This window comes from Solanum lycopersicum, chromosome 2 (assembly GCF_036512215.1).
Source record: "Solanum lycopersicum chromosome 2, SLM_r2.1".
Lineage (NCBI taxonomy): Eukaryota > Viridiplantae > Streptophyta > Magnoliopsida > Solanales > Solanaceae > Solanum > Solanum lycopersicum.
Genome location: NC_090801.1, coordinates 59,543,869 through 59,558,782, shown reverse-complemented (window position 1 = coordinate 59,558,782; position 14,914 = coordinate 59,543,869). Strand labels below are relative to the sequence as shown.

At 27.4% G+C, this 14,914-nt stretch overlaps 2 protein-coding genes across 2 annotated transcripts in view; one reads left to right on the top strand and one right to left on the bottom strand.

Moving 5' to 3' along the window:
* Nucleotides 1-2,540: 2,540 nt before the first annotated feature.
* LOC101263372 (polyphenol oxidase, chloroplastic-like) overlaps nt 2,541-14,914 on the bottom strand; it is a 43,542-nt gene continuing 31,168 nt past the window's right edge. Inside the window, exon 3 of the mRNA XM_069294488.1 lies at nt 2,541-2,602. Within this exon, the coding sequence (XP_069150589.1) occupies nt 2,556-2,602 (47 nt within the window). The 3' untranslated portion in view covers nt 2,541-2,555. The remainder of the gene's footprint in view (nt 2,603-14,914) is intronic.
* LOC101244455 (serine carboxypeptidase-like 31) lies at nt 2,699-7,970 on the top strand. The gene is made up of 10 exons (XM_010318418.4): nt 2,699-3,115; nt 3,688-3,795; nt 3,902-3,997; nt 4,346-4,438; nt 4,521-4,603; nt 6,098-6,385; nt 6,475-6,608; nt 6,727-6,822; nt 7,309-7,414; nt 7,532-7,970. Exons 1-10 carry the CDS (start codon nt 2,809-2,811, stop codon nt 7,679-7,681), a joined length of 1,461 nt encoding a protein of 486 aa, XP_010316720.1. The 5' UTR covers nt 2,699-2,808; the 3' UTR covers nt 7,682-7,970.

The following is a 14,914-nucleotide window of genomic DNA, read 5'->3' as shown; positions in this document are numbered from 1 at the left end:
CAAAAACTATTCTAACATAATAAAGTGGTAGAAGTTATAATATTGTTCAACCAAATAAAGTTGGAATCCAAGTCATTATTCACATCCAATTAATTAGTTGGTTGTTGCACTCTTTATATTTATTTTTCATTCTCTCATGTTCAGATCAAAGAGTCATAACGCACAAGGTTCGCCACAAAAATTACTATATTTTTCTTCACTTTGATGATGAGATTCCCAAAAGCTGCTCAACCTTTTTTTGTATGCCAATTGCCAAACACCACCAATTTATTATTAGAATATATGCCAATCTCTCTTTCCACTTGTCATTCCCTTAATATGAAACATGACATAGTGTACATGCCCCAAAAATTACTAAAATTATATATCAACCCACTTATTAGTGTATTATCTATGTTCGTCGTAAGATACGATTTGACTTATTTTACTAAGTTACAAATTTCAGAATAGACTTAGAGCTCATTTGGTGTGAGAGAGATAAGTAAAAATAGTTTTGATCTGGGATAAAACTTAGATGTCTTATTCGGTTAACATGTTTCGAATAATTTATTCCGCTATTTATACCATAGTAATGGAATAAGTTATCTCATATACATGGTGGAATAAGTTATCTCAGAATACCTAACTGTAGAATAGTTAATACTAGAATAACTACTTCCCAAACCAAGGACTTCTTATAGCTTAGGTTATCTGACATTGTATTTTTTTTTTACATTATTATAAAGAAAAACAATTTATAGGTTTTCTAAAGAAGGGTGTACATGAAATGACTTTAGGCTAATTAAATCCACATCGAAATGAAAGAGAAAAGTAAAGAATTTTATGTTTAAAAAAATACCACAAATTCATATCGTACGCATGTTTTTATTGGATGATCAAAACAAATATAATATATCCTAGACTTAAATCATAACAGAGATATGTATAATATATTAAAACACACTATAGTGTAATAATTTTTGTAAAAAAATTATTTAAATAAAATGAAAAAAAAGAGCCAATGTGGTTTGAGCTATTCTTGTCATACTTTGATTCTTGTTAGTGACATCACCACAGTAGCTAACATTGACGTTAAAATTGGTAGTATATTAGATTATTATAGATATGGATAAGAGGGGATGACGTTAATTAACGTTGTTCTCTAATGTTAGGACACTCTTAATATATTCTAGGATTTTACAACTCTATTTGTGGGTGCTGCCTCACGTAATTTGTTATAAAATTTATTCACCCTAATCTAATCTAATCTAATCTACTAGTATAGTTTAATAAAATTAAATCTAGTTACTTCTTATTGCTTCTTGCTAGCTGTTCTATATTGACCTCTCATATATATATATATGTGGGGGGGGGGGGGAGGGGGGGCTCACATATTTTTTGAAATATTGTGCCTACGTATTACTGCACACAATCGAAAAAAGAGATATTTAATGATAATAAATTTATTTTATAAGCGATAATATTTATTGTCGCATAGTTTTTAATTTCTTCTAATGGCAGTACCAAAGATTGAGTAGTGACAAATATTTTGTCTAAACTCAATATTTTTACGTGAAGTATATAAATTTAAATAAAAATACGTCAAAATCATAACAATACATATATAACTCATAAGTCTCATTGTTATTGTGTTTGTTAAAATAAAGACTATTATTTAGTTTAAGTAATATAATTTTCTTCATTGACCATTGTTAGCGTAAAAACATATTTTATTGTTTTTAAGATTTTAAATTTCACATTTCAAGAAGACTTATCCGAAAATATAAAATATACATCATTTAAATAATAGGGATAGGAAATTATTTACGCAATATTGTATGAGACTAACAATTAATTGTCATTAAATTATATTTCAAGATCTTTTCATCCATTAATGTGGCTTTGATCTTTTTTTTTTGTAATAAGCCATTTCTAAACTTTTTAGTGGAGGAAGGTATAGCTTTAAGTTTGGATTAATTAGTAGTAATTTATACATTGTGGTTTGATAAAATTAATTAAATGTTAATTATAGAGCCATGTTAAAGTAACCCTTTTGGACATTTGCTCACGTGATTAGTGACCCAACAACCCACACACATTAAAATGGAGACTCCACTAACCCTTTAATATCCATGCAAATTAAACAAATTAAGCTCTAGAGTAAACCTATGCCTAAAATCTATCTTTGTCAGATACCATAGTCCATAGGCTTGAGTTTTTTTTACTTCCAAAGATTTGATGCACTCAATGAGCCAGTTCTCTTTTAATACGAGGTTTCGGGTTTAAGTCTTGAATATAGAAAAATATTTAATAAAAAATATTTTCTCCTGAATGAGCCCTACGCAGTATAAATTTGAAAATTTTTAACTTTAATATAAATATCAAACACTGAATGAAAATCAAAATAAAAGAGAGATCTATTTCAATTTTAAAACAAAAGTTTGGTACATATAGGGTCACTACAAATTAAAAAAGAGAAAAGCAATAGAGAAATATTCATACTTATGCAGAAAAATCCATTATTTATCTTATTTAACGATGAATTATCATAACATTTGGTTAACCACGAGTTTAATTTAACTACAATATCGTAGCTGATTCCAATTTTTTTTTTTTTTTTTTTGTGGATTTCTAAAAATGATTCACACCTTATAGATAATGGGTTTGTTAAAAAAATTTTTTTTTTTTTGTGGTTACATTTGTTCAAAAAGTGCTTTGTTGCCACAACTATAAATAGATAGGTGGGATATCGTGTATTTTCACTCTTAACAAATACTACTACTTGCTTGTCTAGCTCCAAGTTTTTTTTTTTATAATATATCAAACATTATGTTTACTCAATATTCTCTGCTTCTTATTATTATTATTTCCTTAATATTATTTTTGGAGCCAATAGAAATCGTTGGACGACGTTCTCATGAATTATCCAATAACAACAAGCCTGATTCTTCTTCACGGGTCGGTAGTTATACTGAGGATCTCGTCACTAATTTGCCAGGACAACCTAGTGTAAATTTCAAACACTATGCTGGACATGTTACAGTAAATGAGAACAAAGGAAGAGCACTCTTTTATTGGTTTTATGAATGCTCAATTGACCCTCAAGATAAACCTTTAGTGCTTTGGCTCAATGGAGGTACGTAAGACGTGAATAAAGTTCAGTAATCATACGTGTAATAATCACATATTATTATCGTTATGTTATGGTAAGTAGGAAAATTATATATTGATTTAGTACTTGTGAATTTTGGTTAATTTCTTTGACATGTTAAAGTTGCATGATGTTAAATTATGGCATCAACAAAAGTTTATCCTAAGGACATATTCTTGGATTGAGAAATGGATAATATTATGTTTTGATGGTAATGGAATTTGGCATTATTATATATCTTTTTGACCAATATTCAAGGTTTGTAGACAAGATTAATAAATTTTATCTTTGACTAAAAAAAGAGGCTTGGATAACAATAGAAGAAATTCATTAATAATATATAATTCCACTAGTAAGTCAAACAACTTAACTTTCTTTTTCACACTTTGTTTTACGTAATTTCTTTTTTAGTCAGCTCGATAATTTTAACTTTCTGACATATTTAAAATTATAAAATTTAAAAATTATTTTTACTTTCTTAAATATGATATCAAATTAAAATCGGACAAATAAATTGAAACGAGAAAATTTTAATTATTTGGTTGATAATGTCTCAGGTCCAGGATGTTCTTCAGTGGGATATGGAGCAACTCAAGAGATTGGGCCTTTTCTTGTAGATTTTGATGGTTTTGGCCTAAAACTTAATCCTTATTCATGGAATAAAGGTTTAATATATACTTTATCATATAAATTAATTTACATGCATACATTTTTATGTGTGTTTAATTTGTTTGTTCTTAAAAATACTAAATTGAAATAATATTGATGCAGAGGCAAACTTGTTGTTCTTGGAATCTCCAATTGGTGTTGGCTTTTCATACTCAAATACAAGTGGTGATTATTATAACATTGGAGATGATTTCACAGGTGAGATTTATATTACTTAAAAGGGAAAAAGATCAAAAATATTTTATTTATCCTTTTGTTATTATACTATGCGATTATTTATACCCTCGTTGTCTACAAACTTGTCACTCAGACTTACCCCTCATAAAGTTTAACTTATTTTTCACTTTTATCTTTTCAAGAATTGGTCATCTTTCAATAATTCATGTGTGTACAATATGTTTCTCCAGAAATATCTTATGTGATGTTGATATTTTGTCTTAATGTCTTATGTAATATATTCCTCTAGAAATACCTTACCTATGTGATGTTGATATATATATTTTACTTTTGTACTTTTTTCCTAACCTTTTTGGACTTTTTTACCAGCCAATGACACATACACTTTTCTACACAAGTGGCTTCTCAAGTTCCCATCATATAAAAAACGACCATTTTATATTGCTGGAGAGAGTTATGCAGGTATCGTGTGTATATATATATATTATAACTTTTGAAAGTTTAATTTGAGCTTACATTTTATTTGGTTTTTTTTTTGGCATAGGAAAATATGTACCTGAGTTGGCTGAAGTCATTGTTGACAAGAACAAAGACCCATCCCTTTTCATTGATCTCAAAGGGATCCTGGTATGTATATTCCCTCTATATATTACATTCCATTTTATATGAAATAGTTTGAATCGTATGACACAAAGTATAAGAAAAAAAACCTAATATCTTTTAAATTTACCATCCAAACCAATGTGTAGCCCGTGGCGGAACTAGATAGTGAATAAAAATTGTTTTAAAAATGATTCTAGTATCTCAAAAATAAGGTTTCATATTATTTTTTCTATATGCATCATTTCAAACGGCTGTTAACATTCTATTAATTATACTATAAATCAATATTAATTTTGGTCAAAATATAGCAGTTTTCTCTTAATTGGCCTTCAAAACTTTGCCTTTATTCCTCATTATTGTCTTTAATTCCCTTGTCTAACCATTGGAGGCTTTGGCCTAATGTATCATTCTATATATATATAAAAATTTAGTCTTCATCTATCACAAAGATGTAGAGAACACAATACATATAAGAGAATAAGGGCCGTTTGGTCATAAATTTTTCAAATAATATTTGGGAAAAATTTGACAAATAATGTTTGTCCATATAATTTGTCATTATTTGGTAAATATTTTTGGCAAATATCCCAAATTTCCAAATACTAGTTTTTTCTAGTATTTGGGCCAAATATCATTATTTGGAATATTTTAAAAATTAAAATTTTACCTCAATCTTTTATCTTTTACAAAAACACCCTCTCTAGTATTTGCTTGCGTTGTATTACATCATTTTTTACGTGAACACCAAAATAGTGATGAAATATTTAGTAAATATTAAATAATGATATGATTGTTGATGAAAATTATTAAAAATTAGCTTTAGGTAACAAAGTTATGTACTTTATCTACTTCACGATGTATGGAATAATTCTTGTTGCACTCACTCCAAATTACCACATTGCTTCAGTGTCATGGACATTATTTGTTATTGTTGTAACTAACATTCAATTGACTTGTAATACAAACTTTTAGTTAGTTTTGATAGTTTTTAAAACTTGTGTGTATAAATCATATTTTTCTAAAAAGGTGAAATATATTTCCCAAATTTCATGGCCAAAAACATGGTGAAATTTCACCCAAATTTTCACTCAAATAATATTTGCCAAGAATATTTGGAAATCTATGGTCAAACGCTAGCTAAATCTTTCCTTCTATAGTCTATTGGTGCGCTGGGTTTTGTTCTTGGAATCTTTGTTAGTTTCTGGCTCCTAATTTTATACTAGAAAAGCTTGTTGAATCCTGGGGATACACCCACCGGATGAAATATCCTTAAGGACAGTTACAACAAGCTCTGGTGAATCCGGTACAAGTGTTTGTGATAAAGACATTTTCCGTAAAATTTATAATTATACGTGAGTATATAAAAAGTGAAAATAAATAACAAAAAAATAATTATTTTGAGGTATATTTTTTTTAGAAAAAAAAAATAAAAATAAAAGTGTATCGATAAAGTATATAAATTATTGTTCTTTCTAAATTTAAAAAAAAAATAAAATTGTTGTTGATGATGTGGTGCAGCTAGGTAATCCAGAAACATGTGATGCAGAGGATTGGAAGGGTCTAGTAGATTATGCTTGGAGCCATGCTGTCATTTCTGATGAAACTCATAAAACTATTTCTGATACTTGTAATTTTCATAGTGATGATACATGGAGCAATCAAACTTGTTCTGAGGCTGTTGATGAAGTCCTCAAACAGTACAAAGAAATTGATATCTATAGCCTTTACACCTCAGTATGCATAAGAGATACTGCCACTAGTCAACAACAAACCACACAAGTCTTATTTGATACCAAGTCCAAAATGGTACGTGCGTAACCATAAATACCGTACAGGTTACCTGTTATAACAGATAAACGTCATTTTGATATATTTGTTTGATGTTTTGTTATTAGATGCCAAGGATTATGGGAGGATATGACCCATGTCTTGATGATTATACTTCTTCTTATTTCAATAGACTTGATGTTCAAAAGGCTCTTCATGTTATAAGTGATGGTCAACACCTCAAAAATTGGAGCATTTGCAAGTAATTATATATTAATCTTTTTTAAAAAATATATATATATATATTATTTAGTCCACACATGATGTGAAAGTCTAAAGCAGAGAAACTTACATTTTTTCTTTAATATTTGAATATTCAGTATGACAATCTTTGATAATTGGTCAGACTCAAAGGAATCAGTTCTTCCAATTTATCGCAAACTCATCAATGCTGGACTCAAGATTTGGGTCTACAGGTAATTATATTACTTCTTTCGTCTCAATTTATATGATACAGTTTAATTGAGTTTAAGAAAATATAAAAAAACTTAATGTTCAAAAATTACCCTTAAAAAGAGTATATCTTTATAGACTTTTTGTCAAATAAATGAAACTCAACATGAGTAAAATATTACAAGTATCGTTAAATATTTATCAAATAAAAAAAATACGACAATTTGGGGCAAATTGAGAAATATTTCTTAACACAATTATATCACTTTTTCTCTTCTTCAACCCCCCCCCCCCCTCCAAACCACTCACCCCCCACACAAAAAAATAAAAATAAAAAAAAACCCCACTTTTCCCTTTTGTCATATTTTGCACATTTATTATTAATTTTGGGACCTAAACTAAGTTATTGGTGCTCCTTTAGTAAAATGTAAAATGTGGTTAATTATTAATTAAGAATAATATTATGGTCTAATTATACCTTATAATCCTGTTTAATTTGGTCTGCTTAGTGGAGACACTGATGGAAGAGTTCCTGTTTTATCAACAAGATATAGTTTAAGTGCCCTTGGTCTGCCAATTACAACTAAATGGAGACCATGGTACCACCAAAAACAGGTACATACATACCTAATTAAAATTTTGTAATTTGGTATCGTTGTTACTCTTTTATACTCAATATCATCTAACGCGAATATTATCTTTATCGTTATTATTATTATTATTATGAATTAGGTAGGAGGATGGGTTGAAGAGTACAAGGGTTTGACATTTGCAACATTTAGAGGAGCAGGACATGCTGTTCCAACTTTCAAGCCTAGTGAATCACTTGCATTCTTCACTTCTTTCATTAACGGACAATCTCTTCCTTTTCAACGTATTTAATTCAGGATACGTGAAAATACTATTGATCCTTCTGATGAAATAGAGCGACAAAATAAATATCAAGGGAACTTTTTTTTTTTGGTAACTTTATTCTATCTACGATATAATGAGACTTTTGCTCTAATTAAGGCACTAGATATATATTAATTTCCCCTTTTTGCCCTTCCAATAGAAGGAGGGGATTATTAAAGTACTCTACCTTTCTCCAAAGCAATTTAAGGAGAATTTGGTTTTTGAATAATGTAATGGATTTCTCATAAATACGATGTAAGAGGATGTTTTGTGCTTATTTAACATATAAATACTATAATTAGCTCACTTTTCTCGCTGGCAATAAATTAAAATAACAGATAATTCAGTAGACAGTAATTTTAATTTCATACAGGATTTATAGAATGGATGGACACGTGATGAATAATAATCCATTAAATAAGTGCGAAATTCAAAATTTGATTATTTAAATCTAATGTCGGTATTCTAAAATCATTTACGATTCATAAAATTTAAAATCTAAGTCCATTTGGCTGCACCCAATAATTGCTGATGTGTCCAATTAGGCAAATAGTATATATTTTATGCGGACAACTTATTGACAAGCTGAAAGGCTAAAGAAAAAAATATATGCATTGGTTTATATATGATTCACATGAATTTATAATTTGTATTCGGTTCTTAACGGTATGAATTTAAAATTTTGTATATGCTTATCTCTAGTATTGTATATGATTTTTTAAAAAATCATATTAAATTATCATGTTTGTATAATGACAAGTGAAATATACAAACGGAATTCTGAAAAATTTTCAAATATATAAATACATAATTTGTATATACTTATCATATTTGTATACTCACAATTGAAATATATAAACATACAAAAATATAGAATTGCGGTCTGCATAGCAAACAAAGCTATAGCTATAAAGTGCAATTATCAGAATTATAGTTATAAAGTTTTATTATGTCTATTATGTTTCCAGTTTCTTAAAAATTCAAAGTAGATTCAGTTAAGAATTTCCAATGGGCTGTTCCGGCCCACTAAGGATTGGACTATCTGTCATGGTCCAACGACCTGATTAGAAAAGGAAAAATTAGTAAATTAGTCAAAATAAATAACATATTTAGTAAAAATATCCATACTTTATAAATATTAGCAATAATGTCAAAAATGTCATTATTTTAAAAAATTTATGTGTCCCAATTTTCTTCTTATTTTATCTCTCTTTTTCAATTAATTCTATATATCTTTTTTTTAAAAAAAAATATATTCTCTCTCATATTTATCTTTTCAAATTGTTAATTCTCTCTCCCATTTAATTTTTTTTCTCTCTCATGGTTATTTTTTCTGATTTTCCTCCAACATTCAAGTTGCAAATATTTTTTTGCCATATATTTTGGTTGTTTTTTTAATCCAAAATTGAATCAACAAGAATCCCTTTGATTACGGTATCTCTAATCTTTTCTTTTCTAATTATTTTTGTTTAAATCTTAAAAAAAATGTTGTTTGTATTTTTCAATTTCCGTTATGATTTACTCTCCAATGGCTGAATCCAAGAAGCTTACTAGAGGTATTCATCTTAATCAACCAATTTCTGGCGATTTTTCATCCTTTAATTTATTTATTACTTAACAAATAGTGTATAATGTATGATCCACTGTTAAAATAAGGGAAGAAAGAGGGTAAGAACATTTAAAGACTCATTGGTGTGCAAAACCTTTCTCAAATTTAGAACGCAAATGTAGACAGATCTTGAAAAAGACGACGAAGATCGCGAACAATTTTCTATTAGTTTGTTTTGTATTTATAGTTCTTTTTTAGAATTTGGTATGCTTTCTTAATTTGTATTCAAATCACTATGTATACTATCAATATTTGTATTTATTAAAAATTTCATTTTGCATGGTTTATGAATCTTGTATTTGTCCCTAATTTGTATTCATCCAAATGTATGTCAACTAGTTATGTATTTTATTTATAAGAAGAACAACTTTCTATTAGTTTATTTGTATTCGAATACAAATACAAATAATAGACATATTGGAAATGAATACGACTTAGAAAAGGAAACAAGATCTTGAAAAGAAAAATAAATACACACTGAAAATATATACGAATACAAATGTATTTCATAAATAACTATATTTTATTTGACATACATATTGGAATGAATACAAACTAATAAAGGTATGTCAACTGAATTTGACATTTGTTTCTAATTTGTATTTATTCTAAGGGTATGTCAACTAGTTATGTATTTTATTTAAGAATGAGTACACCAAATATTCAATTATTTCTTTTCAATTTTATATTTCATTCACTTTTTTATCATACTAATTTTTTGTATTTTATATATTATTATAAGAAATTCTAAATAAAAACTAGAATAAATAGAAATACAAATAAAATACATATTGAAATGAATACATACAGGATTTTTGAAGAAAAAAAATAACTATATAGGGAAAAAATATATGAAAATACAAATATTTTTTTTAAATGACTATATAGATAAAATCGGCATACCTATTGAAATGAATACAAACTAATAAAAAACTATAATAAATATAAATAGAATATATTGTGGAATGAATATAATTTTAAAAAGGTAAAAATTCTAGAGAAAAAAAAACAAAATTTAAATTTTATTTGAAAATGTAACTGATGAGAAAATTAAGGATGCTTGCCTTTTTTTTGAAATATTCCCCCCCTTAATTTTCTCTTATTAAATAATTATATTCTTTAAATAAAAATAAATAATAAAAACATACATAACAAACTAAAATGACATTTTACTAAATATTGAAGTTGTTGCTAATGAGTCCTCTTAAATGCTAAAATATTGACATTTTGAAAAATTTCCCTTAAGAAAAAGAACAAATTACAGAAATCATACTTTTAACACAAAATTACAATCTATTTCTTAAAAGCTTATAATTACAAAAATTCTTTAAAATGGATATAATAATATAAGAGCTGCTACATTAATCTAATGTGCGAGATACATTAATTTGATGCACGAGATACACTAATCTGATGCGTGAGGTACATTTTATACATGGTGTTTTAACCAAACTAAGCCATTATATAAAGCCATTCACCAAAATAATATGTTTTTCTAAAATTTTACAGAACTAGTATAAACGTATTCCACAGTAACGTTTTAGGATATATTTTATTTTTTAAAAGTTGATGGCATCAGATTGATATATGTTACTCACAGTAACGTATATCAACCTAATGTTGTTATTTTTTTTTATAAAAAAATTACCCTAAAACGTTACCGTGAAATACGTTTATACTAGTTTTGTAAAATTTTAGAAAAAAGTATTACTTTGGTAAATTGTTTTATATAATGGCCTAGTTTGGTTAAAAATTCTTTTATACATGATGCACTAATTTGATGCGCGAGATACATTAATTTGATGCGTGAAATACACTAATCTGATGCGTGAGATACACAAATCTAATGCGCGAGGTACATTCTATACATGATGCACTAATCTGATGCGTGAGATTCACTAATATGATGCGCGAGATACAACAATCTGATGTGCGAGGTACATTTTATACATGATACACTAATCTAATGCGAGAGATACATTAATTTGATGCGCGAAAATGAGAAATTAATTAATTTTGTAAAATATAGCGAGATTTAATTTATTAATTTTTTAAATATAGAATCGTCGTACTATTAAAACATAGCAATATACTCTTTACTCACATGCATGCAAATAGAATCTTAACTAAGATCATAAGGATATCATATTTGAATGTAATTATTTGTTTATGTGTAACTAGTTGTACATGCATGTATGTGTTCCCAATTTGTATGTGAACAAATTTAAAATTGACTATTCGTTTTCCTAATAATCATTTTTTCGTGGGTTCAAATAAAAATAAAGTCATTGCATTGAGGAGCTCATGTTTTCGATTCAACTCGTTATTTTTACGGTGTAACTAAATATTATTTGATTTTTAAAAAAAATACTAAAAGGGATAATTACACTCACAGAATGAGAGTTCACTCCAAATTTGCAATCAAATACAAAAAGTAAGAAGGGAAGATGTTTATAGAGCTATATCAAACTAAACAAAAGAGAAGAAGAAAAAGGACAGGTTTTTTTTTTTTTTAATAATACAAGCCATAATAGATTATCTTTCTCTTTAATATATACAAACATATTTTCAAAGTTTAAAATTGAATTTGACATATTTTCAGGTGGATTAATTCTCTATCTTAGTCATATTCATAACTGATTAGCATGACTTTTACATAAGAATAAGAATAAGAAAGACAAACGCAAATCAAGAATGGTCCCCTTTTATTATGACTTGTTCCATTTTAGTTGGTATATTAAAAAAAACCTTTCTACCAAAACTTAAATTAACTTAATTTAACATTTTTTCATTTTACTCTTAATTATAAGATTTTATGGCTATATAAATGTTATAACAAATTATAACACAATTTTCAAAAGTCTTATACTTAAACAAAAGTTTAAATATGTGTATAATTTAAAATCACAAAATTTAAAACATTTCATTTCTCTCCTTATACATTTTATATTTAGTCAAACAATTTTAACTTAAAACACACAAATAGAGAATATTTGTATATTTTGAAAAAAAAAATGTTGGTCTCAAAATTTGTACTATATCCGTAGAAAAGTGGATTAAACAAGATTACAGAAAATGAACCGAACGGTGTACTCGTATATTTTGAAAAGAAAAAATATGTTTGGTATCAAAAACTATATATAATTTGTCCCAAATATATGTATAGTTCGTTTCAGTTTTAAAGTTCTTGTTATGAATAGGGTTTGAAGATGAACTCGACATGCACAAAGACCTATTGTACGTATTCTTATTTTGTATTACTGTCAAAAGTTATTTTCAAGACTTGAATTCCTAACCTCATGATCACATGAACAATTTTGTCAGCTACTCATAGGGATGTAATTGGGGGTTGGGGGGGGGGGGGGGGCGCGGAGCAGGTTGAGCTTAAGCTGCAAATTTTTTAATGGCAACTTTCACATATAGCAAACAAAAAATTCATATTTGTATGCTATAGCAAACTTTGCATAATTGTGCTCCATAGCAAACATAAAAACTGTATAATTCGCTATACATATACAAGTGTATAATTCGCTGGCCTATTTCGCTGCAATTGTATAATTCGTTATCCTATTTCACTGTAATTGTATAATGCACAATTGTATAATTCACTGCCTATTTCGCTGTAATATTAAGTGTATAGCAAGAAGATATATGTTTTTCTCTCGCTTTATACAAAAACAGAAACACAATATATACACTTATGTTGTATAAAGTTAGAGAAAATTGTATTTCACTGCAATTGTATAATTCGCAATTATATAATTCGTTGACCTTTTTCTCTGCAATATTTGAAGTAGAATGTTTGTAAATTGTATAATTAAGTGTATAACACGAAGATATATATTTTTGCATGTGTATATACAATTTTCTCTCGCTTTATACAAAACAGAAACAGAATTATACACTTCTATGTATATAGTGAGAGAGGCGAGCAAGAATGGAGAGTGGCGAGCGAGATTTCTGGGAGAGAGACGCTGGCAAATTTTAGCTAACGTTTGCTATGGAGCACAATTATATCAAACCCTAGCTATTCCATTTATTTTAGGTTATTAGTTTGCTATTATATACAATTTTCCCATTTTTTAATCCATGCCCGCCCCACCCCGCATAACCATTTTTCTCATTTTTAATCCGGCTCACCCCGCCTTGCATAGACTCGCTTTGCATGAAGCTGTTCCGTATAATTTTTTTGATATGTTCTTTTTCTAATTAACTTTGATATTAAAAATAAAATTCATAAAAATAAATTCATTTTTTCATTAAGTTGTAAATTTAATAGTATAATAACTTAAAATTTTATTTTTTTAGAGGTCAATTGAAAAACATATAAGAAATTGAATTAATTTTTACTGAGTCATTTTCATTTACTATCTTCAATATTTTACTAACTTCAAAGAAATTATCTAAATTAAAAATTCTCAATATATCACTCTTATAACACGTAAAAAATTAAAATTAAATTTAAACGCGCATAAAATCACATAACCACACTATTTATTAATTTTTTTAAAATCCACTCCGCACCTCTCCCCCGAGCCCTCCACAACCTTAAACCCGCCCCACAAAATTTTAAACCAACCACACCCCATTGCGATCCCAAGCTAGGCTAGAGGGAGATATATAAAGAAACTTAAAGTAGACCAAGTCGCAGATTTTTTGGCCTCAGCACACCAGGCTGACTGACCTATTTTTTTTTTCTTTTTTTCCAAAAAGGGAATGTAAAGTTCCAAGAATTAAAGAACAAACAATAAAACGATATGAGACAAATTTTAAATATTAAAAAAATTAAAAGGGAATATTATGATTTTTATCATCCAAAAAAAGGACAAAATTAAATTAGGACTATATAAGTCCGGCGGTGATTATTATGGTCCAAATAAATAATTAATGTCGGCTAATGTTTCGTCGTACGATTATGTCCTGTCGACTTTCGACCTTTTTTTTTAACTAAAAAGGAAAATTAACTTAAATAGTAGTTTGTTTAATTAAATTAAAGTAAAATATAATGTTATTGATATTATATAGTACATGTACTTATGTATAAATGTGGGTAGTTTATATATTTTGGTTAATAAGAAAATACGTAAATTTGTCAATGGAAGAGTTAAACTGTATTCTTTTTATGACTATAATTTTTTTCAAACATTTTCAAAAAATATCTACGAAAATAATAGTCATTCATTAGGTAAAATTTTATATTAAAAAAGTGTGCACTTAAATTTAAATTAATCTAAACCTTTTTTTTCCTTCAAATTGTGACAAAAGGTCTAAGCTTTAATTAACAATGTGAGTTATTTTGTGTAGATTTTTTTTCTCTAGTTCAGTATACGCTCATTGCTACATTATTCCTCACAAAATTCAATCAATTATTAAAGCATCACATAAAATTATAAGTAAAAAATAAAAACATCTAATTGTACTCATATACCATACTTAATTATTGTATAAAAATATAATAAATTGCAATTCTTCTGGTACAAACGTGAGTTCCTCTCTTATTAATATTGAGTAAAATTCCTAATTTATACAAAATTCGTTAAATATTTATGATGATTAAAAATGAGCACAAAGAGAGTTTGAATTTTGAAAAGTCTTTATCATTAGTATCCAAT